The sequence below is a fragment of the Gopherus evgoodei genome, chromosome 8 (genome assembly GCF_007399415.2).
Source record: "Gopherus evgoodei ecotype Sinaloan lineage chromosome 8, rGopEvg1_v1.p, whole genome shotgun sequence".
In the NCBI taxonomy this organism is placed as follows: domain Eukaryota; kingdom Metazoa; phylum Chordata; order Testudines; family Testudinidae; genus Gopherus; species Gopherus evgoodei.
In genome coordinates, this window is record NC_044329.1 from 56,045,671 (window position 1) to 56,072,083 (window position 26,413).

A 26,413-nucleotide genomic window follows, 5' to 3' on the forward strand; every position below is an offset into this window, starting at 1 on the left:
GTTCTGGATTTGTTCCAGCCTGCAGACATCCCAGACAGCTCTGTGGGGGGAGAGCATGGGAAGAAGGGAACAACATCTCCCCTGTTCTCTTCCCTCTTGGCAAGGAGAAGCAGCCTGGGTGGTTGTGTGTGAGCAGCAGCTACCCAGTTCTGTCCTACACACACACAGGAAGCTCTGTAAGATACGTGGGGCCAAAGGGCCAGTGCTGACAGCCCCCTGCAAAAATATTGTTACCTAGCACTTAGGTCAAACTTTACGCTTTCAAAGTGCTGCCCAGACATCCCTGGGAGGCGGTGTAAGTATGGCTGCTTGTAACGAGCAGGTGAGGAAAGTTGGGACACTGAGGCGAAGCGATTTGCCTGGGACTATCCAGGATGGCAGTGGCAGAGTGAAGTCAGATTAGATTAGAAGTCAGCTGTTCCTGGTTCCCAGCCCTGTGCTCAGTGCACTGAGCCATGCTGCCCCTCCACTGTCTCAGTGCACTTTGGAAGTGCCAATAACTCCATTAGAGACTCGTCATGGAGCCCAATGCAGCAGGGCTGGATGCCAAGCCCCACTTGGCAGCTGGGGCCGAAGGGAGCTGCAAGTGGGAGTACGCAGGGTCCTCCCTGAGCAGGCCAGCTAATCCTGTGGGAAGCAGAAGAGTCTGAGGTTGCTGGGGGGGGGGTGCAACGATCTGGCCACCGTGCTGCGCCGATGGTGCATGGGTACCATGGGGAAAAGCGCAGTACAGCCAGAGAGGCGCGTGTGTGTGTGAAAGGCTCAGCCCAGGCACAGACAAAGTGACAGGTCGGAGGCTGCTGTCTCTCCCAGCAGTAGACGGGGCACCAGCCCCCTCCCCGCTGAATGTGACTCCTACCCTCTGCCAGCCCTCTTATGATTGGAGCTCTTCTTACGGTGCTCTAGAAAACTGGGCCCTGTAGCCTCTGCTCTGTGCCAGCTTTCCAAGCAGCCTCAAGCAGCCTGGGCACAGCTGGCATCTTCCTGCCTCAATGGCAGCTGGAGAGAACCAGTTCAGTTCAAGCACACCCCCCATGCTGCCTCTGTTGCTCTGGAGGTAGGAGGGCCCCCTGCGGCAGCAGCAAGCCTCTGTGCCCCACTCACACTCACTGCAGGCCCCAAACGGCTCTGGGCCAGCAGCCAAGGAACGAAGACACCTGCCCAGCTACAGCTCTTCCAGCCGCCTTCCTTTCGCCCAGTGCCGCCCCCGCTCCTTGGATGAGTAATTCGGCTTTTGTTCTCCATCCCCCAGAGAGTTTATATTTCAATGCTAATGATCCCAGGGTGTCTGGACAGATTGCCTGGCTGTTCTTCACCCGGGGGGAGGAATCTTGGCTGCTTGCAGAGCTTTTCTTCTAAAGAAAGTGCCTGTGAAGTATAACAAATAACCTCCGCCTCTCTCTCAAGCAGCATCATGCTGCTACAAAATCCCCAGCCAGAGGGGGCTATCCCCTTCAAATGCCACCTCTGGGGCGAATCTGAAACTAGCCTTTAGAAAAAAAAGAAACTGAAAGAAAAACAAAATACTAGCAAGCAAATCAGATTAGCTGCAGCTTAAAAATATTAACCCAAATAAAAGCCCTGTGAGTGGCAGGCTGGAGTCATTCTCTGTGTGGGAGAGATCACAGCAGTTCTGGAAAACTATTGCTTCAAGCCTGTACTGTGTCTCCTCCTTCGCCATTCCTCCTTGTAGAATGCAGCACCGGGCCAGAGATGGTTTGCAGGGTAGATTCTGATCACTACATCTAATTGCACAGCAAAGTAAATTATTGAAAATGTTGGTGTCTTGATGGCACCAATATTGCCAATCCCAGATATTTAGAAATCATGAAATTTTTTTTAAAAAAAAGTTCTGCGTTCTTTTGATTTGCTTCTATATTTTGAACCTTTCGATTTCATGTCGTCAAGCTTTTGTCTTCATCTGCAAGGGCTAGAAAAATCCTTATGCTGAGATTCTCATGTCATAACTAACGCCAAGAGCTGGGGCTTTAAGAGCACCACCAAAAAGCGTGAGACTGGTGCTAAAATTAAGAGTTGGCAACACTGATGATAAACAGGAACCTGCCTCTTGATGCAAAGTAAGACTGAGAACGCTGACTTCCTCTTAGAAAGCACTGGGCAGTGTAAGTTCCATTGTTCTGAAAAACAAAACCACTGTTGCCTCCAAGGGACACAATCAGCCTAAATGTGCCCCAAAATATAGGCCTGAGGAAGGGCTAATGGCAGCTTTTATTCAAAACATGTCAGTCCCATGGGAATTCTTTTAAAATTATCCTCAGCAGAGTTTGCACCCCAGATGTTGCAGCATGAGGCCAGCCCATGTGAATCGGTGACCAGTGTGACCTCACTTGTTAAGCTGGACCCCAAAATGCAAAGGGCATTAAACACTGAAAAGTAAATTAGAATGTAAAGAATCTCACTCTTGGTTTGGGGGCAGTGAATTGACTTGTCACCATTTCGGGCACTGGGTGCTAGACTGGGGCCCAAACCCCTAGATCCAAACACCTTTCCCACCTTTACTGAAAGTTCAGGTCTGGATCTGGATCCAGACTTAGCTTCAGGCCCATCTCTAGCAAACTCTAGTTGCTGGGGGAGAATCTCCAGTTCCCGCTGCTGGTGGACAGAGGGCAGCTCTCCAGCCTGTTCCCTGATGTGGTTCCTCACTACATTCACCAGCTCACCTGGAAGTGGTGTGGCTTGTTGGTTCCTCTGCTCTAGGTTCTGTGCTCCGCAGTTGGGAGCCGGTCACGCTGTTGGAATCAAGGTAATCAAAGTAAAAGTCGAGAGCATTCTTAAGGTTGTCACAGTGAATGTGAACAGGGCCCCATATGGTGAAGTGGGAGACACGCAAAAAGAGAAATTCACTAACATGATCTCTTCCGCCTCTCGTCAGGACTGACAGCTTATAACCATACTGTGACTGTGCAGTGCGCTCCGTGATCTCTGTAGTCCCCCACCTTCACTACTCCTGCGTAAAATGCCCACCCTGTCCCTGTGTCGGAGCGAGCCACAAGCAGGCATCTGTCTCTGTGTTAGTTTCACTGGAGTTTCCTTCATCAGGCTTCCCTTCAACAGGTGGGAAGTGAAGAGGGAGACGCATAAGTTTGTGGTGCGATGGCTGACTCGGCAGGAAGATGCATCACTTACTACTGGATAGGATGGACAAGGTAAAATCAGGTGAGATCGGTTCTGTAACCATGGGTTGGAGAGGTTGGTGGGGACAAGTGGCCCCAAGTCCAACAGAAGGCCACATGAACCAGGTAATGTGAGAGCCGAATGCTGGGCCATCCCCCCTACTACACCAAATTCTGCCCTCAGATAGCTGTTGTCCTTTCATCCACTGTAATAGGGACCATGGCTGTCAGAGAGTGGAAGAGAAACATCTGCTTCTGGCATAAAGCAGCAGGCACATCCCTGCACCTTTGCACTCAACCCAGAAAGCCTACGATTGCTCCAGCTAGCTCCTGGGGTGCTCGTGTTCTGGGCGTTATAGCGAAGAATGGGAAGACCCAGACATAACCTACTTTCTTCACCTTAATTCTTTGTGTCTCCCCACTGTGGGAGGAAGCCGGCAGTGGCAGCATTAGAGACCCTACGGTGACAAACTAGCATACGTGCTCAGTGAGGAAATGCTTCAGTTTTCAATTTCTAAGCTGGCTATGGCTGCTGCTAAGGGATCAATGCACTGCCCCCTCTCTCCTTGGTGGTCACAATGAGACTTATGGGTTTTTCAGGGGGAGAGGGCTTTGATGGCATAATCTCTTCTTCTCCTGCCTTTTGCCCTCCACTGGAGCTCTATCTTTGAGGGAAGGCTGCTAGCAACTTCCCAAGCAGCAGAACCTTTGACAGGAGTTGCTGACACCTCTCATCTCTCCTCAGCAGTGTTTTCCATAGGAGACCTGGCACTATGCTCCTCCAGCACACTAGCACCTGCTCACCAATGGCCGGTTTGACAATACCTCACTTGACAAAGACCTCACATCAATTTCGGAAAAAGTCAACTGGCTCCAATGAGCAGGAAATAACTTCCCCACTATTTCAATTTCAGGCTGTTTGGCAGTTGGTCACTTGGATTGTGATGCTGTCAATGGGACTGTAAGATCCCCAGGGCAAAGTGTGTACCAGGCCCATACGTGGAGACACCATCATCGCCATGGACTCGAGCAAGGAAAGTGGAGGTAAAACAAACTATTGCTGGGCCAGGCAATTTGCAGCAACCACTTAGCACAAACTCTGCAGTCAGAATCTCTCCATCCAGCGGGCTTTGGGGAAGTGTTCAACTTCTTTAAATGACCAACCGTTTTGACAGAGGGAAATGAGATGATTCAGGGGATCAGTAACGGGAAACAGAGCATTTCTCCTGGGAGGTGGCTTGCTGAAATATAAACTAGTTTAGTAGCTGCCCAAAGCTGGCGCCATCCATTGACATTGTGATGACTGACGTGAGGTGAATGGGAGGGCTTACTGCTAGTGTTAGCCAGGTCCCCACATCGGTATTAGTTCCTTTGGTAGCACTCCCAGCCCAAGCCACAGGCTTTTGGACCTGGAGATTGCACTGTTCCATCAGACCTAGAGGTGGGCACTCCATGTCAGAGCAGAGGCTCTGTTTAGGAAGGCTTCTGTTTATTCAGGTGCTTGTATGGTCCCCTTCACTGTAGGCCCTGCGCCTGCATTGCTCCTGCCAGTGCTGCATCTGTTGTGTGAATGGAGGATTCCAGTTGTCAGGGAGAGCACTTTTCATGGGCAATTAATTCGTTTAAAAAACTAGCTGCTACTTGACACTGTCAAAATTGAGCCCGTTGGCTGCACTTGCTGTGACAGGGCCATTTTATCCAAACTCCTGCCTACTTGATCCAAATAATCGGTGGAAACAGCTTGCCCAGCGGACAGGGAAAGTGTGGTGCCAGTTCTCGCATTCACTAGCTGGAAATCCTAAGCCTACAGGGATCTCAGGGAACTACATTCTATCCTCAGTACCCATGTAAAGGAAGCAAGAGATGCCTTCCTTTTGCTGGTTACTTCAGTGCCTGGCTATGGCAGTCCCCACTCTTCACTGCTGATGTAGCTACACTGGCAGACTGAAGCAGTGCTTAAGCACTGGGGATGTGGAAGGTGAAGGGAGACCAGCCCCAGAAATGGCGCTCCTACATCCTTGGCGTGTGTGTGAAATTAGATGGCAAAAGGGCATTTGCCAAATGTACACTTGGGTTATGGCTACACTGTATTAAAACACCAATGGCTAGCCCACGTCAGCTGACTCAGGCTGGATCCTGGGCTCTGGGACCCAGGAGGGTCCTAGAGCCATGACTCCAGCCCAGATGGCTACACTGCAATTTTATAGCCCTGCAGCCTGAGCCTGAGCCAGCTGACACAGGCCAGCTGTGGGTGTTTTTAGTGCAGTGTAGACATACCCTTGGTTTCTGTCCTGCGGTTTGGCAGTAGCACAGGGAAAGGGCAAGCAGTGCCCCTGCCTTTGGCTCCTGCTGCTTAATTCATGGCCACTCACTAGTAAGAAAATGGCTGAGGCCCTTGATCTTGCATCTATTAGCAGGACCTTGCTGGCTGACTCAGCTGGCTATGCCAGTGTAGGCTCAGCTTTGTCTAATTGCTTATTTGGGCTGAGTAGCTGCCATTGAGAGGTATTATTGTGATTGGTAAAATAGATACACTGTTTTCAGGTGTCTAGCTTTTGTGAAATAAGGCTTGTGGTGGAAACTGGTGAAGAACAGAAAGGCTGTCTTGGGGAAAGTCCTCAGTATGAGGGTAGGCATCCTATTGCTGGTGAGCATATACTTCAGTGTCTGTGCTCAGCCAATTTTCCATCTACTGTGAATCACAGGGGTGGTGTTGGCTTCTTAAACTTATCATTGCAGGTTGTGTCAATTAGTCAGGGATTTCATACCCCCTATGCAGAAAAGGCACAGATGAAAGCAACTCCTGTGCTCTACAGGGTCATGATAATATACCCACAATGTTGTCTGTGCTTGAAAATCATTTCCTCTTTGGGGATGGTTTGTGGGGTGGCTACACTGCCAAACCATTCACCCAAACAAATGGGGAAAAAAATCGATGAGAGAGGTGTTCAGCAAATCTCCACTTTAATACTGTAGAAGGATTCTTTGCATAACTGTAACATGATTCCAACAGCAGAAGTAAACAGTTGTTGATATTTTAGAGTAACACCATTTCCTTAGCTGGCTACTGCAGCTCATTATTTAAAATGTTTCTCACAGGCTTAACACTATTGCCAAGTGTCCTTACTCTCCAACAGCTACTACTAAGCTGTGACTTATCACATTTTGTTTCATGGGAACAGTTGCCGTTGTGTAATCAGATTGTACTCCACAGGAATGAACTGCTGTCAATCCTCACCGAATATTCCAGGGGAAAACAGACAGCAGGATCTCCCACCCAGGCACAGACCAGCTGCTTTCCTGTGCTGCAGCACACAGCATAAGGAGCATGAGTGCTAAAACACGTATACACATGGGTAAAGAATCATCAGAAGAGAGAACTGTAAGTTTTCCAGGACTAGCTTTGCCTCCCACTCCACTGCTGTCCCCTTGAGTCTTGACCCTTATGTTCCTTAGTGGCAACTGGTTTCTAGAACATAAGGGGAAACTACTTTTTCCCTGACTGTATCTATTTAAATAACTTTTCTACATCACTAACTGCCAAACTCACTCCACCTAAAAGATCAGTTCATAAGTTCACACTAAAACAGATTTGATTTTCCCTTCTTTCAGCTAACTGTCCCTTTCCTTCCACATCTCATGGAGGATTTTCTGGTGCAGAAACCCATTGCTAGCAAGTCAGCACACCAGAGTTCACAACACAATCACTTCAACACCAAGCAAATATTCCAGAGCTGTTTTTTCCACTCATGCCTGTGTTGCTCCCAGATCACAGTAGCAGTTCTACTGTCATCTAAAACACTCAAGGGAATAGCGGCAGAGGATTGGTAATCGATTACTGCAATCTTTGCTCCCCCACTGAGGACAGTAAGAGGGAAAGAGTAAAGGAAAGTTACTTCTGCCATCTGGTAAGTCAGAGCTTTTTACAAAATCCCCCCAGATGCACTGTCCTTATGAGCATCACCATGGAGAGCAGCCAGTGCATCCAAACGGAACAAGCAGCTGCTACACTCTGGCATTAGCGTAGGATAGTGCTGCTAGAGCTCCCTGCTGCATGTAAATACTGAAACAATGGAACAGTGTTTCGGATGAATGACTGTTAGTCAGCTGCCCCTCCATTGCTTGTTTTTTCTGTTTGTTGTCCTGTGCACTGCTTTGCACTGCACCGGCTGTATCTGAGCCTGGGAGGGAAAGTGAAGCAGTAAGAAGGGATTCCTAAACCTTAGTCCACCTAGCATGTTCCATGGGTGGACTTGCTTGTGCTAAGGAGGGGTACTGTGGGAGACGAGTTCATTTTCTGAATATAAAGCTGAGTTTTTCCATAGTGCTGTGGAATAATCCAAACATTTGGTCCTGCAGCATCACATCTGGTATACCTAGCCGCCCTGAACTGTACTTGCCAGGCCCGCTTACTGTGCACGATAGGGTTTTTACTGTACCATGATTCCAGGATAATCATGGGGATGAAGGAGAGGGTAGGGTTTGCCTCCTCTTGGAAGGGAAAGCGAAAGCTGATGGTAATCTCAACCTCCTCTACATGACAGGTGGTTTGTTGTCTATCAATCAGTATTTTGAGATCACTCAACTACTTTGGCTCGAGGACTCTTCTGGGGTTAGCACTAGCTCTAACCATGGTGGTAGCACTAAGCCCTTGACTGCTGTGGTCAAGCCTCCATCAGTCTATTCCTACTTAACACACCCAAGAATGTAGGGGCTGAATCAATGCTCTACTATACGCTTTAATTTGGCACAAGCCCTAGCAGAGTTGTGGTAGAAGCCTTTGAGTTACAACAGTCTTCAATCCAAATCAACGCGTTTAGCAAAACAACTTTCTAGGCCTGAAATAATCCATCACCCCCATGTGCCTAGACTAGGGTTTCTTCACCACTGGAAAAGTGTTTGTGCTCTTGTATTGCTCCTTTGGAATGAATCAGAAAGACAGCTACCAAGTGCCACCTTCCCCAAACCATTTTTTGCTTTTACATCAGAAAAATCAAGGCTTGCCTTCCCTCTTTTTGCTGGAAACTGTTAGTGAGAGACCATTTAAGCCATCTCACCACCCCTTTTTTTTAACCTGAAGGGTGACGCTAAAGTTTCAGCTTTGTGCAAAGATCTTTCTATAGTAAACAGGGAAGATCTGCTAATCCTGAAGTAAAGATGAGCAGAGTTCCTTTAAAGTTATGTGGCTGTACGCTGCAACAGGCCCCTCCATCACCATGTGGTTATCCTCTTTATAAAAAAGCTGCAACACAGCCACAGTAAACTAGTGCATTAGGGCAGCAGTTCTCAAAGCATGTCTGCTATGCAGAGCTTTTTAATGCAAGTTAAAGTTTAGATAATAGCATAAACATCTAATACTGCTGGACAGTCAGTGGACTGTGGTTCTCTTGGTACTTGTGAGATTGCTCTCTCAATAATGAATTACAGGGCAGAAGCCACCTTGGAACAAGATTACATGGAACTGAAGTATGGTCATGGAGGGGGAAAAAAAATAGGGAAAGGGAGACTCATCCATTATCTCATTACCAACCACCTGCAACACCACTCACTGGGCTTCTAGACAATTCATGTGTACACTGCAAGTACTGTGCTATCCACCTCCCAAGCCCACTTAGTGTGGGAAGCATATCGCAGAGTACAAATCTGCATTTAACTCATTGCACTCATGGACTACTAGGTCTCAGATGATCAAGTAGTTCCTTTAAAAACCTGTATGGAGGGAGGAACAGGAGGGGCTAGTAGGGTCCTGTGAAGTACAATCTATCCTCTCCTGCCCATAAGAGAATGCAATAAGTGGCTCCCCTTATAAACTGCATTACTAAAATGCAATTTTTGTCAGCCTTTCCCTAACCTGAAGAAAGGAAAATAGCAGATGAACTCAGAGCACGGTACCCACCTCTCTATTACAATGTGGAGCACAACATAACGAAATGTCACTGTCCCGAAGTTAAAACAAATATAAAACTGGAGATGACTGTCTAGTTCCTCTTTGAGGAAAGTTCAATTACAACACAACCAGCAGTTTTAACAGCTCTTCTGACTGGAGGAAGAACGGCAACTTTTACAGTATGAAAATAAGCCACAGGTAGCCATTTCAGATTCCGCAGGGATCAAGTATAACAGATCTTTCACAGTGCTCAACCATAAGGGATGGTCCAAAAAGCTTCCTCAGAGGCCACCTAGCTCCACTACAGCATTAAGACCTCAAATTCTACAGCCAGCTATCCACAACCTCCTCACTACAGCTTAGTGTGGACGGGATAAATGTTCCAACTGCCCAGGCTCGCCACACCAAGACGAAAACATCACATTGTTAATTTGGTCCAGATTCTGTAAAGAGATCTTTCTCAGAGTTCAAAAAGTGCTACGTTTTGATGACTGCTCTGTACCAGTCTGGAATATGTTCACAGAAGCAGTGTCTAGCTTCTCCAAGCTTTAGAGAGAGTCTGAATTTTCAAATGTAATATTGTACCAGACTCACTCTATATATTTACACTTCTAACAAAGGATTATCAAAAAAAAACCCCATTTAACTATTTCCAGTAGCTGGATTCATTTGGTGATGCCACAGTCCATTATTTATGACATAATTAAATGAAAAGGCAACAGGAGCAATCAGATTTACAAGGAGAACAGGACTAAAGACACTGAATTTGCTAGCTTAGCAGCACCATCTACACAGACATACTTAAGCACAGCAGTTTAATCAGCTTCTGGTAACATGTTATAGTCTAAAATTTCCTTAAGTGTAGGAGCAGTTCTGTACAACTCATTTAATTAAGAATTCTTGGAGAACACACAACACAGCCTATTGTAATGTAAGTGAGGAACTGCGTGTGCAACTACCAGTGAAAATGTCTCTCTATTCCCACATTCTACAATGAACAACTAGCACGGAGCCCTACGCTGAAATTACAGTATCAGGAAGTTAAATAGAACTGGAAGTCTTCCTTCCCCTACTGAATATGGCTCCTCTGGTTTTTATATCTAGGCTCAAGTTTTCTGATGTGTCTAAAATTAGTCATTTCACAGGATGCTGTTCTAAATATAAAACAGGCTAGTATATTCTCCAGTGACAAGACACAGCAGCAGTGGGTGCACATACCCAAATCCCCTTTGTAACAGCAACACTGAAGTGCCAAGCATTGAAAAGTACAAGGGCAGGTCCACACAGACTCCTGTTAAACCTAATGGGAGTTACATAGTTAGCTTCCTGGATCTCCAACTGAAAAGTTACTCTTGAAGAGATATTAAATGCAAGTGTGATTGATTATAATGGACCAAGTCTACTTAGCTTTCAATATGCACAGCAAGAGTATAACAGATCCTAGAGGAAGCAAAGCATGTATTTAACACACCAATGATAAATCTAACTTATTTCTGACAAACTAACTCAAGGAATATTTCAAGGCTTGTCTATAGTTTCCAAGTGAGTTAAGCTAAACAGCAACAAAGCATTCTTGTTCCAGAATAAGGGCTGACCCACAGAGTTAGTTATTCAGAAACAGCTACTGTGCTTTAAATTTGCAATCTACCTTAATCTGTATTAACTTTCTAGTACACCTCTATCCCCATATAATGCGGTTGTTGGGAGCCAAAAATCCCTACCGCGTTATAGGTGTAACATCGTTATATCGGGGTAGCGGTGGCAGGGCTGCAGCAGTGATTTGGGGAGCCCCAGGCCCTTTAAATCGCCGGCAGAGCCCTGCTGCTGCAGCCCCAGGATAGTGGCGGCAGGGCCCCAGCAGTGATTTAAAGGGCCCAGGGCTCCCTGCAGCAGCCGGAGCCCTGGACCCTTTAAAGCACTGCCTGAGCCCTGCTGCTGCAGCCCTGAGGTAGCAGTGGCAGGGCTCCAGTGGTGACTTAAAGGGCTGCAGGGAGCCCGGACCCTTTAAATCACTGGCCAAGCCCTGCTGCTGCAAACCCAAGGTAGCAGCGGCAGGGCTCCAGCAGTGATTTAAAGGGCCCTGGGCTCCCTGCAGCAGCTGGAGCCCCGGACCCTTTAAAGCGCCGCTGGAGCCACTCTGCTACTGCGGTATATGCGAACCCGTGTTATATCTGGTCGTGTTATAGCAAGGTAGAGGTGTATAGACACACCCTCAGTTAAAGGTGATCTGCAAGTTTTTTTTTTTAAAATATAGAAGGCCTGTATGGCAAATGCTCCTCAAAATAGAGATAAGGGAACAGTAAACAAATGAATGTCCCATTTAAGGGTGAAAGACTGTCATCCAAAAGTTTGGGGCAGTTATCCCTAATCCTGCAGGAGTTATAAGGCATATAGTACACGCTGACTTTCCATGTTACAACTTAAGTGTTCTGTGTACAAATTCAACTTTCTTTACATAGGTGGATTATTGTAATTTAGTCTGAGAGTCACAATATTGCCATGCAGAAGCAAGTTTAGTTAGGATTAAAGTCTGTTTCAGTGCTTAACAAAGAAATATCTCATTAAAGCTGAAATCTCACTTTCAAGGGTATCCTAAGGAAGGAACCCACTGAATGGACTTATATTTGAGCAGCATGCAGTTTTAGCTATCAAGATTTGCTATGTATGGGCACTAACTCACTCCCAAGTTTTGGCCTTGAAAGGGCAAGTCTTTTTTAAAAGAAAAGCCTGGTTGCCTTAAACTTTTCTAAATTAATCTGAGTCAGAAGGGCAGGAGCAGCAATTTAAAGGAAAATGGGGGTTTTGCAGTATAAAATAGCTATTTGGATTTATTTGTCCCCACACTTATGCTACCAGGTTGAGCCCTTCTAGACCAAGTTTTGGTACTGACAGCTTTTAGCAACACTTAAATAAAACAGTGACTCATTAAGTCTAATTTCCAATTCACTGTGGCAAAACTAGACTTAAACAACAATGTTGTGAAACAAAACTGAAGTGCCAGGCAATTCAGAAGTAATGTAAGGATTGGGGAAATAATAAACTGGAGTCTCTCCCTTGACTTTGCATTTTCTGGCTTTGTGTTTGTCACAACAGCTTAACATTTCTAAAAAATACTGGGTCAGGAAAAATTAAGACATCCTATTTTTACATGTTTGTATACATTTAGGGTACAAGCTCTGGGCCATATTCTACCCTGTGCATGTATAAATTAGTCAATGGATGTGACATCCAAGGAGAGAATATGGCCCGTATCATTAATATTAAATATCTTTGAAGTTTATTTATCAAAATATTGTATGTTATTTTAAAACTTGACAAATCACTTGCCAAACAGTAACAGCAGTTAAACAGAGGCAGTCATTCAGTTACACAACAGCAAAAAGCACACTCAGTGGGCTTGAGGCTTGTATAATCAAGATTTAAAGTTTTAGAAAACATTTACCCTCAGCCTAGAGTCTGTCAACTTTTGGCTTACAGTGCAGTGAAACAAGTTACAGCGCTGCAGTGAACAGCAACTGCAGCTGCATCAGGCAGGGCAGCACAGTAGTTTTGTAGTTCACAAATACACAGTATGTAAGATTCTGCTGAGATGTCCTGCAAGTTTGTTTTGCTCATGATTCTTTCTAACATGTCCAAGCTACTTACTGAACTGTGGAAGGTTAAACCAATACTGCTGTTATGAGACCAGTCTAGCACAGTGCCAGCAGCCTGTTAGATACAGACAAGTTCACATTAGATTTCATGTCAGCAGTTATGAGCCATATCTTCCATTTGATTAATCCCACAGGGTCCAAGACCTTGCTGCTCCTAACACTTGGATTACTTTTAAGGGTACATACACATTCTGCTTTTGAAAATACTATCTCCGCACATCTGTCTTTTATAGCTTTGCACTGGAGCGAAGATAGCCAGAGTATAAATTAATGCATTTACTAACATCAATGCTACTCCTCTGGTGCCTTCTTTCCTTCCTAGTGAGCAACTTGGAAGTGCTGCACTGCTGGCTGATGATCAACTTCCAGTAGTCAATGAAATACTGTCCCAAGGAACCATTATTCTCTGTCTAAATCTGACAAGAGTGGCATTTGACAAGGGAAAGCGGAATATGTGATAGCTTAGGATGTTTCCAGGCTTCATATGGTTCACACCTGTAATGGATGAAAATACTAATACAGTGGTAAACTCCTTCTGAATTGCCTTTTCCCTTCTAGGTCTAAATCTAGGCCACTCCACATAGGATGGTGAAAGAGAAGAGGGCCTGTGGTCCACACAGCAGTATGTCCCAGGTACAGAAGAATTTGGGATCACATCCGTCCTTCATTTTCCCCTCAGGCAAGTTGATGAGGCTTAGAATCAGATGAAGAAGTTGCAAGAGTCATGCCACAGGTGTTAGTCCACAGAAGAACAGTAAGGTCCAGATGTAAGTTTTCATGACAGGAATCTCAGAGTGGAGGGAAACGGTAACCAAGTTTCATTTCCCCATTTTTTTTGAGGCGGGGGGCACGAGTCCAAGGGAGGTTAGTCCATCACAGCACAAAAAACAGGATAAGCACCACAAGTAAGATAACAAAGAGAATGATGATTGCACACCACTGCCGTCGATCTGGAAGAAAAAGGAAACATTATTTTTCTACTTCCATGGGGAGGGGAAGAGGAAGAAAGCTTCCTCCATTGCACTATGGAGGACTTACTTTAAGCCAGAAAGAAAGAAAAGTCTGATGGAAGCCCTTTAAACTAGAGCTACATAAGGAACAATTCAGCCAGACTCTCCTTAGGAGAATCCCAGGAGCCAGATTTTGCCTCAGCAGTATTACTACGACTGGAAGCGAAGGTGCACCAACCAACTATACGTAACTCAGCACAGCTCCCACCTTTTGAGAACTTTGCACCATATATATATATATATAGTGACAAAGTTCCTCCTCTACCTTGATGGGTCATGCGCTTATTGGCAGATTTGCTCACCTCAGTGATCTTCCCCTCTCGTGAAACCCACAGTCTGGGTCAGCTCCTCCTGTGTCTGATCAGGAGTTGGAACGTTTGGGGGGGGGAACCCGGGCCCGCCCTCTACTCCGGGTTCCAGCCCAGGGCCCTGTGGATCGCAGCTATCTATAGTGCCTCCTGTAACAGCTGCATGACAGCTACAACTCCCTGGGCTACTTCCCCATGGCCGCCTCCAAACACCTTCTTTATCCTCACCACAGGACCTTCCTCCTGGTGTCTGATAACGCTTGTACTCCTCAATCCTCCAGCAGTTCACTCTCTCACTCTCAGCTCCTTGCCCTCTTGCTCCCAGCTCCTCACACACGCTCCTTCTCCTCTGGCTCCTCCCTGCCTGACTGGAATGAGCTCCTTTTTAAACCCAGGTGCCCTGATTAGCCTGCCTTGATTGGCTGCAGGTGTTCTAATTAAAGTAGCTATCTTAATTGGCCCCAGGTGCCTTGATTAACCTGCAGCAACTGCCATTTGGTTACCAGGCTACTAGGGATTTGTTTAGCCTGGGGCTAACATACCTGTTTCTCAGTACTTTACTGTAGCCATCTGGCCGTGCCCCATCACATATCCCCCCTCTGCTCAACACCATAGGGTTGGGCAACTTGGGACACCAGGCAGTGTGCTCGTGAAAGGCCATCAGCGTTGCCATGGTGGCATCCAGCCCTGTGCCATATGTGGAACTGGAATGGTTGGAGGGATAAGAACCAGCTGGTGACGCTTGCATTTTTTTCCTTATTTCTCTGCATCCACTGAAGGGGTGCATGGTCTGCCACAAGAGTAAATTGCTGGCCTGAGAGGTAATAACGCAGTGTCTCCATGGCCCATTTGACAGCAATGCATTCTCTCTCAACTACTGCATACTTCTGTTCTCTTGGGAGCAGCTTTCTGCTTAGGTAGAGCATCGGGTGTTCTCCTTCTCCAATCATTTGCGACAGAACCACCCCCAACCCAACCTTGGAAGCATGTGTTTGCAAAATAAATTCCTTGGTAAAGTCCAGGGCTATGAGTATGGGGTCATTACAGAGAGCTGTCCGAAGGTCTATGAATGCCCTCTCTGCTGCGTCGGTCCACTTCACCCTGTCTGGACCTTGGGATCTTCACCAGGTCCGTTAGAGGACTTGCCCTACTGGCAAAGTGGAGAATAAAACGTCGGTAGTAGCCTACCACACCTAGGAACGCACGGACCTGCTTCTTTTGGGTCGGCTGGGGCCAGTTTTGAATCGCCTATAGCTTATTATTTGGGGCTTCACTATACCCCTTCCTACAATATATCCCAGGTACTTAGCCTCTGCTAGTCCTATGGTGCATTTAGTGGGATTAGCGGTGAGGCCAGCCCCCCTTAAGGTGTGTAGTACGGCCTCAACTTTCTCCAAGTGGGTTCCCCAGTCTGGCGTATGGATGATGACATCATCTAGGTATGCAGCTGCATAACTAGTATGGGGGCACAGCAGCTTATCCATGAGGCACTGGAATGTGGCTGGGGCCCCATGTAGCCGAAAAGAGAGGACTGTGTACTGGAATAGCCCGTCCGGGGTGGAGAACGCTGTCTTTTCTTTAGCTTCTTTGGTCAAGGGAATTTGCCAATACCCTTTTGTCAGATCCACTGTAGTCAAGAATCGGGCACTACCCAGCCAGTCAACCAGTTCGTTGATGCGTGATATGGGGTATGCATTGAATTGGGATACTTCATTCACTTGGCAAAAGTCATTACAGAATCTCATGGTACCGTCAGGTTTAGGCACTAGCACTATTGGACTGCACCACTGACTGTAGGATTCTTTAATAATGCCTAATTCTAACATTTTCTTTACTTCAGCCTTGATTTCCTCTCTTTTGGCTGCTGAGATTCGGTAGGATCTCAGTGTTACCTTGGCTCTGGGGATCGTGCGGATATGGTGATAGCTCTCAGTCGTCCACCCCGGTTTTGTAGGAACACATCTCGATTGCGATTAATCATGTCGGCTGCCTCAACCTTTTGATTTGGCATCAAGTCGGGTGATATCCTCACTTGCTCGTGCAAGTTATCCTTCTGGGGAAGGGTCTCCTGGGTGACTAAGCATGCCTCTCAATCATGCCAAAGTTTTAGAAGACTGATGTGGTAAATTTGCTCAGGTTTCCTGCGGCCTGGCTGCCGCACCTTATAGTTTACCTCTCCCATGGCTTCAATCACTTCGTAGGGTCCCTGCCACTGGGCCAACAGCTTGCTTTCTGCTGTGGGCACCAGGACCATTACTTGATCCCCTAGTTGGAACCGTCGAAGCTTTGCTTGGTGGTTATAATGGGTTGTGTCTCCTGTGCTTTCTCCAAGTGTTCCCGTACAATGGGTGTAAGTCGAGCTATCCGATCCCTCATCTGTAGTACATGCTCGACTATGTTCCTTCCGCGATTTGGCTCCTCTTCCCAGGCTTCTCTGGCTATATCCAATATGCCCCAGGGGTGACGCCCATATAGTAGTTCGAATAGAGAGAAACCTGTGGAGGCTTGTGGGACTTCCCGGATGGCAAACATGAGATAAGGCAATAGGGTATCCCAATCTTTGCCATCCCGGCTCACCACTTTCTTGATCATGGCCTTGAGGGTCCTATTGAACCTTTCCACAAGGCCGTCTGTTTGTGGGTGGTATACAGAGGTCCGTAGGGCTTGTACATGGAGCAATAAACAGAGATCTTTCATCAACTTGGACACGAAAGGTGTCCCTTGATCAGTCAGTATCTCCTTGGGTAGCCCAACCCGGGAAAAGATCTGTTGTAGCTCCTTAGCTATTGTCTTGGAAGCTGTGTTGCACAGGGGAATGGTTTCTGGATATCGAGTTGCATAGTCTAGTACAACCAGAACATGTTGGTGGCTCCGAGCTGTCTTCTCTAGGGGCCTAATCAGATCCATGGCTATGCGTTCAAATGGTACCTCTATTATTGGAAGAGGTATCAAAGAGGCCCGCAAGTGTGGGCAAGGGCTATGTAGCTGACACTCTGGACAAGAGGTGCAGTATCGCCTGACATCTTCATGTACTCCTGGCCAGAAGAACCTCCGCAGGATCCTGGCCTGGGTTTTCTCTACGTCTAGGTGTCCTCCAAACAGATGACTGTGGGCGAGGCTCAATATGGCTTTTTGATGTTTTTGTGGCACCAGAAGTTGATGTATCTCCTGCTCCTGCATTTGCACCACACGGTACAGGAGATTTTCTTCACTATAAAGTAGGGTCCTGGACCCCAGACCTTCCCCTCCACCGGTGTCCCATCTATTTCACCCACCTCTTTCCTGACGTTATCATATTTAGGGTCTTCTGCCTGGTCCTTCCCGAAAGTCTCTCTCCCAGGACTAACCTGCCTGAGCTCCCAGGGGCCAGCTTCTGTTTCTTCCAACGGCTCATCACCATCATGGCTGGGGCCAGCCTCCACCTCACCTTCCATGTTTCTCTGATGGCTGCTCGTGTCCATCTGCCTACTAGCGCGGTCTTCTGGCCCTGGGTCAGGATCCGGGTTCCCAAGGCCTTCGCGGCCTTCCTTTCTTTTTTTGTCTTCCGGGCCTTTTGGGGGGCTGAGAATAGATCCGGAGAAGACTCTGAAAACATTGGGGGTTGACATTCCCCCAGCGATGAGTTGCTGCCAACAGGGTCCCCATCTCCCTCCAGCCTCTCTGGGGGGAGTAAATTATCAAATCCTGGATAGTCCCTCCCAATGACTACAGGATATGGGAGTTTAGGAACTACGCCCACTGTCACCTCAGTGGGGTTCCCCTGAACCTCTGTCTCCACTGGGATGGTGGGGTAATGGCTCACGGCCCCATGCACGCATGTCACTGCTACGCGTTTGGCTTGTAGCAGCTGGCTACTTTTTACCAGCTTACCTGATATAAGGGTGATAGCACTCCCCGAGTCCACAAGTTCTGTAGTCTCTACTCCATTTATCTTCACCGGCCTGGTGTAGTTATGCGGGGCTAATGCGATGCCCGCAACGTGGATAAGGGAGCATGGGACTTCCCAATCCCCCAAGTTGCATTGCATAGGCTCCTCGGTGCTGGGACACTGTGCTGCTATGCGTCCCCACTCCCCACATGCATAACATCTATAATTGTTTCTAATCATTCCCCTATCATGTGGGTTAGGGGGTTTAGTCTCAAGGTTTCCCCCACTCAGGCCAATCCCTTCCTTCTGGAGTCTCCGCTGGTTTTCGGCCCCCCTCTTCCTCCACCTAGGACTCCCCAGGGGTTTGGCGGCCCCACCTTCCAGTGTTGGGTGTTTGCTACGAAAGGGGCTTTTCTTGGGTAGTCGGGTCAGTTCCCTGGCTGTCATGCGTCTTTCTACCAGCGTGATCATCTCATCATAGGTGGACAGATCATTCTGGCCTACCCATTTGCGGAGATCTGGTGGCAGTGCCCTCATGTATCGGTCGATGACCAGAACCTCTAGTATCTCTTCTGGACTCCGGGACTCTGTTTGCAATCACTTTCATGCAAGATGGATGAGGTCATACAGTTGGGACCACGGGGTTTTGTCTTCCTGGTACCTCCACTCGTGATACCGCTGGGCCCGCACTGCAGTCGTTACCCCAGATCTGGCCAGGATCTCTGCTTTCAGCTGGAGGCAGTCTGCTGCAGCCTCTTCAGGCGGATCATGGTAGGCCTTCTGGGCATCCCCACACAGGAATGGGGCAAGGATGCCAGACCACTGATCGAGGCCAGGCCTCCCATAGGGCTGTCCTCTCAAAAGCCAGAAGGTATGCCTCTACATCATCTTCCCACGTCATTTTCTGCAGCCAATGGCTGGCCCGTATGAGCCGTGTCCCATCATGGCCACGGTTCAGCTCTGTAAGGGTCTTTACCTGGTTTACCAGTCCCTGCAACATAGCTCGGTCTTGAGAAGCCTGGTCCATCAGCAGGCAATTAGTCTCTTGCTGCAGCCGCACTGCCTCCTGTTGGGCAGCTGTGCCGCTGTGGCTTGTATCGGTGCCCGCACTACGTCATCCATTGTAGTGAAAAAAAACAAACAAACTTTTTTAAAATCACCCTCCTTTTTTCCGCCGCGCTGTGCACACCGAATATCCCACCCCTGACACTAGTTGTGACAAAATTCCTCCTCTACCTTGGTGGGTCCTGCACTTATTGGCGGATTTGCTCACCTCAGTGATCTTCCCCTCTTGTGAAACCCACAGTCTGGGTCAGCTCCTCCTGTGTCTGATCAGGAGTTGGGACATTTGGGGCGGGGTGGGAACCCGGGCCCACCCTCTACTCCGGGTTCCAGCCCAGGGCCCTGTGGATCGCAGCTGTCTATAGTGCCTCCTGTAACAGCTGCATGACAGCTACAACTCCCTGAGCTACTTCCCCATGGCCGCCTCCAAACACCTTCTTTATCCTCACCACAGGACCTTCCTCCTGGTGTCTGATAATGCTTGTCCTCCTCAATCCTCCAGCAGTTCACTCTCTCACTTTCAGCTCCTTGCTCTCTCTCTCTCTCTCCCAGCTCCTCACACACACTCCTTCTCCTCTGGCTCCTCCCTGCCTGACTGGCATGAGCTCCTTTTTAAACCCAGGTGCCCTGATTAGCCTGCCTTGACTGGCTGCAAGTGTTCTAATTAAAGTAGCTATCTCTACTGCCTTCTAAAAAGATCTTAATTGGCCCCAGGTGCCTTGATTAACCTGGAGCAACTGCCATTTAGTTACCAGGGTACTAGGGATTTGTTTAGCCTGGGGCTAACATACCTGTTTCTCAGTACTTTACTGTAGCCATCTGGCCGTGCCCCATCACAATATATAAATAAAACACACGCACGTTATGCTTTATATTGCTTCTGGAAGATTTTGCACAAGAGCTCCCCTCATCTCCACCTAAGGACTTTTGGGACACTGGAAATTTCAGCAAGAGAACAGCCACCAGTAGGAAGGTGAGACTAACCTTTAAAGTAACACTCCATAGCAAAAAAATTAGTTAAACCTCCTTTAAAAGGTATCAAGACTACCTTGATTTCCTCTTCTATTTTCGCCTACCACTGGCCTTAAAAACATCTAGTCCTAACTTCTTTCTTTGTTGGGGGGCTACAGCAAGATCCTGAGGGGACCTGGATGGTGACCATACAGTTCGACACTACACCTGCAGCTTAATGGAGGGAGAAAGATGGAGTTTTAGAAGCAGAATTTGTCAAAGCCCTGGAAAGAAGTCTGGAGGTTCTCTAGCCATCATCAGAGCAGGTCCTGGAAAAAGTCTGTTTTATGCAATGCACTTTTAAAGGCTGAAGGAAAGATGGTCACATCCCTGCTGGTGCTCCCTGCAGGCTCTATCTGCATTGGCAAAGCTAGGCCCATACTTCACCTCTAGCGCAGTTCCACAAGTGGTGGCAATGGTGGAAGCTGTAGACAGAGCTGTTTGTATCACTCATCTAAGGGCTTGTCTACATCAGAAAGTTGCAGCGCTGGTGAGGGAGTTACAGCGCTGCAACTTTGAAGGTGTACACATTTGCAGGGCACCACCAGCGCTGCAACTCCCTGTTTGCAGCGCTGGCCGTACTCCCGTTTTGTCTCGGGTGTAGAGGATCCAGCGCTGGTGATCCAGCGCTGGTAATCCAATGTAGACACTTACCAGCGCTTTTCTTGACCTCCGTGGAAGGAGGAAGCCTCTGGTAATCAAGCTGGTCTCCTTTCCCGGTTTGCTCTCTCGTTCCCGGAACCCCGAGCAAGCAGGTCTCCTTCCCTGCGGTTTGCAGGGTGGTTCGGGGAACGCGAGAGCAAACCGCGGCGAAGCTGGTCTCCTTTCCCGGTTTGCTCTCTCGTTCCCGGAACCCCGAGCAAGCAGGTCTCCTTCCCTGCGGTTTGCTGGGTGGCTCCGGGAACGCGAGAGCAAACCGCGGCGAAGCTGGTCTCCTTTCCCGGTTTGCTCTCTCGTTCCCGGAACCCCGAGCAAGCAGGTCTCCTTCCCTGAGGTTTGCTGGGTGGCTCCGGGAACGCGAGAGCAAACCGCGGCGAAGCTGGTCTCCTTTCCCGGTTTGCTCTCTCGTTCCCGGAACCCCGAGCAAGCAGGTCTCCTTCCCTGCGGTTTGCAGGGTGGCTCCGGGAACGCGAGAGCAAACCGCGGCGAAGCTGGTCTCCTTTCCCGGTTTGCTCTCTCGTTCCCGGAACCCCGAGCAAGCAGGTCTCCTTCCCTGCGGTTTGCTGGGTGGCTCCGGGAACGCGAGAGCAAACCGCGGCCAAAGCTGGTCTCCTTTCCCGGTTTGCTCTCGCATTCCCGGAACCCCCCTTGAAGCCGCCCAACAGCGCTGCAGTGTGGCCACATCTAACACCACTTGCAGCGCTGGTTGCTGTAAGTGTGGCCACTCTGCAGCGCTGGCCCTATACAGCTGTACTAATACAGCTGTAACAACCAGCGCTGCAAAATTTTAGATGTAGACATGGCCTAACCATGCTCACACCATAACTTCCATTATTGCTACAGTTAGCAAAGCTGCACTAATGGAGACCCACAGCTCTCAACTTTTCTAGTGCTGAATCCTTAGCTTAGGATGCAGGTACTAATAGAAACCACAAACCATCTTTTCTAAAAACATCAGTCTTTCACAACAATTGAAGGAAACTGAAGTTTATTTTTTGATCATTAAACCAGTGTCTGGGGGAGAAAACACCAAAGTGAGTTGTTTGCCAGCTGTCTGTACTGCTAAGTGACATGTCACTTGAGCTGAATGTTCACCAGCAGGACTCACCCAAATGCTGCATTAATCCAATGGTTCGATTTCAGATGCGGTTTGTACATGGCAGAAAGCACTTCTCACCATGTGATTCTGTGATGCTTACTGCCTGAAAGGGTACCAGGTGGTGATTTTCAATGGATCCCCAAAGCAGCAGTCAGATAACTGGGCAACTGACACTGACAGGCTGATAGTACCTTTCTTCTATCTAACTCATGTAATATACTCACTGCTTCCAGAGATACATGAAGCACCCATGAAAGAGAAGATAATACATTTAGGTAGACTATTATAAAGCGCGCACACACACTGTTTATAAATGAAAACAACTCTGGGGAGTGACACTTCCTGGAAGTCAGAAGGCAGCCTACACAATCAATCATACTTCCTGTTTTTATTACCCTTGGCATCCTGCCAGCTCTGGGACCCCCTCTCATGGTTCAAGTAGTGCCTCCTCCCCCACCCACCCTCAGAGGCTATGCCTGCCCAGACACCATCTTTCCTCCTACTGATGGCAAGGAGCTTTTCATCTGACACTGTTCCAGTGTAAAGCTAAGAGTTAAACTATGCTTCTTCTTGGAGTCTTTATTCTGAACACTGAGGCACAGGGAAAGACCTGGAGCATGAATTGCACAATATGATTAATTTAGAGCACTTCTCATTCATTTCCTGTTGCAGTTTAGAGAAACTAACCTTATGTCTTTCAGTTCTCAGGTGAGAATCTCACCAGCTGGATGCATGAGCTCACCATTGGCTTCAGGCATTCAAGACACAGATGAGTGCTGAGAAGGCATTGCTAGATTTGAGGTGCTTTTTGGCAACCAATCCAATAAGATACTAGAAGCCTTCAATAATCTCTCCCTCCTCTCACATGCTCTAAAATTAAGCTATTTACTTTGGCACCTTTGAGATTTACTATCCACAGCCTTTGGGTGGTGGCAGATGCTAGCATTCCTGTGGCTGGGTGTAGTTTCCACAGTTGGAGTGAAGATTCAGGCTGGGTTTTGTTTCATTCACAAAAAGAATTCCATAAAGCCAAACTCCATGCCAGGAGTACACTGTGGGCAGCTACTGTTTGGACTTTAAAGCAAGGAAAAGCTACCTGCTCACATGGGGTTTAACTAAAGTTCTCTAGCTTGTTTCATGTGTAAGCATCCTCCAAGCTTGTAGGAACCTACAGTAAAACTTGAAAGTGGAATGATGCAAAAGCTATTACAATTGTAGTCCCAAGGTACATTCTCTCACCATGCAGGTGAAAAAAGGCTGAGGAACAGGCTAAAAAAAGGACAGTCCCAGCATGAACTATAAACTGCCAGGCTCTACACTCAAGTAGTGTAAGATTGTCTTTCCCTGGCTATTTTATACACTGAACTGCTTCCTGTCTTGCCATGCTCTCAAAAACCATACTATTTATGAGAAACTACTAGACACTAGTCCTAGCTCCAGGAGACAACACAGTACATTCCAGACCGCAGACCAATGTAGCTTCATTCCGTTTTAGAAGTCAGAACCCATTTTCCGCCACCTACCACTGGTCATGTGGGACACTTTTGCAAGCTTCTTCATAACATTATCGAGACGTGACTGAGTGTTGTCTAACTCATGAGAGAAGTCATCCAACATCCTAGGGACAAAGAAGAGGGGAGCTGTGTCAGGTAAACAACCTAAGCAACTTGTACTGATTAGTTAGTGATGTATCTCAAGGACTTCACTACACGCACAAACTATCACACACCTACAAAAAATAACCCAATCCCCAGGCAAAGTACAAAAACACATTTTAGGGTCTTATTTGAGAGTGTCAAAACAAAAATTTGCTCAACGAGCAGTTTCTCTGGTAGTAAATGAGAACTCATTTGGATTAATTTTCAAAGGGCTTTCCCTGATGTGTGAAGTCAGTACATAAGCCGGCTCTGGTGATCTCTGCAAGGTGAGCAGTAGATGATAAACATTTGATCCAAAAATTAGCAAAACACGTTTAGGCTTAAAACCATTTAAGGTTCAAAATGTCACATTGTTAAAAGCTTTGTCGCTTACACGGAGCACTTAATTATGTATCATAAGGGAATGTGATCTGGAATTGCTGTTAAGTATCCTACCATTCTGGTTTTAAATGCTGTAGGAAAGTTACTAAAACCTGTCCGGAGCTGTTTCATCACTGTCAAGAATCCATTTTGAGAGAGAAGTACATCCAGGATAAACTTATCACTTATTCTTGAATAGGTAAGGTTTTAAAGCTTCCTTGACCAGTTGCTTTGCTTTTAAAAGGATTTTCTTCTCTCCCTGTCTCCCACCATTTTCCATTGTTTGTTGTGCCTTCCCATTCCATTTGTTTTGTTCTCCCCACTCCCCAAATCTCTCTCTCTAACAGAACACAAGCCAACAGGGGATGGATCACTCAATGACTGCCTGTTCTGTTCATTCTCTCTAGGGCACCTGCATTGGCCACTGTTGGAAAATAGGATACTGGGCTACATGGACCTTTGGTCTGACCCAGTATGGCCACTTTTATGTTCTTATTGCTTTGCCTTGTTTACTAGTATGTAGTTACCTATGATGTTATCACTATAGTTCTTGAACCACTGTGTTAATTTGTGCTCTGGGAGTAGCCTTGGTAGCACAGACTCTGCAGAGTTACACAAAAGATATTAACTGTTACTGAGAACCACTAGTCTTATTGAAAATAAAACTGCGATCCATGTCACTGGGAACTCCAGATATACTATTTGATTAGAGAACACATACTTGGAAAGGAGAAATCTAGTTCATATATAAATGTATGGATGAAAACTGCAGCTGTGAGTTACCTTTTAATCCTTTTTGTGGGCAGAACTTTTTAGCTATGATTGAATAGCATTTGGGATCTCCTCTGTGTCACTAACCAGGCTGACAATATTATTTCAAAGCCCCAGTCAGCCAATGATATACAGCTCTTGTCCTTTCTGGGCACAGGAGCACCAACAGTTACACTGTAGTGTTATCACCAGGCCTTCCCCAAGTCTTATTCCTGAGAATTCCTACAGCTTGGGATTTGTTTCTCAGCACTCACACTGCTTGTTCCTCCAGCTCCCCACCAATGCGCTGAGACATGTTCTTCAGCACCCCAATGCTGCCAGAGACCAGTTCCAATTGCTCATCCTGCTGCTCCACAATCAACTGGTGCCAGAGAGAAGGGAAACAAACAATTAAAATCCAGCATACAGTTACAACTGGCTCAGAGTCGAATGCTCTGACACATGCCTGTCCAAACTGGCAGGGCAGCAAGCAGAGTTTAGAAATAGGCTTGAACTTCTAGTGACTAGTCCTGTAATTCAGAATGCTTAGTGTTGGTCAATTCTGAAGAATGGACTGTCAAAGCAGCATGACTGGGTTCCACATTTGTCCCAGTATTTCCTTATCAAGTGTTCACTTGACAAGTAAAATGGAATTGTTCCCTATCAGCCTTGCAAATTCAATGCGGGCTTTGAATCAAGATGAGTTCTTGCCATCTTGCATATCAGCAGTAGAACAGTTCTGTAGGCTACTGCAGACCTGATGTCATTTGTGCAATCCCATTACCTTTAATGGGTGGAAGAGACTGGAACTTAATAGCAATTCTGATGATGCATATGATGGAACAGAATCCCAACTGCATTGCAGAGTCAGCATAGCTAAGAGTTAACATAAGTACAAAACTAGTCACTAAAATGATTGGATATGACTGACTCAGGAATGGCAAGGTATTTACCGAAGGTGTGTTTTACTGTGTGTTTTACTGTACAGTTTAAGGCATTTTCTATTTTAAAAACTTTCATTAAGGCACATGTTACACTTAATTTTAGTTACATATTCAAGTTGTGGTTACTTAAGGCAGATTTAGGGCTTTATAAATAAATAAAATAGCTGTGATTAATGTAATTATGCTACTGAACACTGGATTATCTGTATACATTTTGATTTGATATTTTCTCAAGAAAGCTATGTAATACTGAAAACTGAAATGACATGTTGAAAACATTCAATGATATGAAAGTGACAAGAATGCAGAGTGGCAGGCTTGAAGCACAGAGCAATCAGAAGTTATAAAGCTGCAGACTACCAGTCCAGGTCCATTAAGTCATGCAGCATTCTGTAGCAGACCAATTTTGATATTGTGGATATTCCTGTTTTGAATGGATGTATTCCCAATTTGAAAAGATTTGCTCTATGGCTGCTGAACTTCCTGGACACTTTAGGACAGGGTGCTGGTAAATACTGCCTTAAGTTTCTGGTAGGTAATTGCCAACTCTGCTCTGAATACACTAAAGAAACAGTTGTTCAGTAAGACTATACCATTTTACTTTGGTGCACAAACACACTTTAAAGATATATCAGCTGCCCTTTACAAGGTCAGTACCTAACTGGGATTATTCAATCACGTAAAGATCTGAAAAGTTTGTTTGGAGATACTTTGTGGAGAATTTTACCAATACCTCACTTCATTTCTTCCAAGAACCTATGCTTGTGTGGACAGCTACATATAAACTTAGGCACTGTCCAGACAACTCTTCAAATGGTCTTGCAGCAGTCAAAGTAAGCTACCCTACAATGGTTCCTAGCAGTGCTAATGATTGATTTTCTATTAAATCATGAATGTATGGTCAAAAGCACAAAGTAGTAGACATTAGCTTATAGAGCTAGCTTATCTTATTTTACTTAGCTGTTAACGGTTACATTACCTTAGAAGTGTACGCTGTTACATCCATCTT

The 26,413-nt window shown here is 46.7% G+C and overlaps 1 protein-coding gene across 2 annotated transcripts in view; it reads right to left on the bottom strand.

Annotated features, from left to right (window-relative positions):
• Window positions 1–2,686: 2,686 nt before the first annotated feature.
• The window catches only part of STX6 (syntaxin 6), a 37,204-nt gene continuing 13,477 nt past the window's right edge, over window positions 2,687–26,413 (bottom strand). Inside the window, exons 6-8 of one of the 2 annotated variants that reach the window (XM_030571990.1) lie at window positions 24,736–24,842; window positions 23,216–23,310; window positions 2,687–2,750 (exon numbers count right to left, since the gene is read on the bottom strand). In XM_030571990.1, the coding sequence (XP_030427850.1) occupies window positions 2,746–2,750; window positions 23,216–23,310; window positions 24,736–24,842 (207 nt within the window). In that variant the 3' untranslated portion in view covers window positions 2,687–2,745. Of the gene's footprint in view, window positions 2,751–12,275; window positions 13,625–23,215; window positions 23,311–24,735; window positions 24,843–26,413 lie in introns of those variants that run through there. The other variant, XM_030571989.1, reaches the window with a different exon arrangement.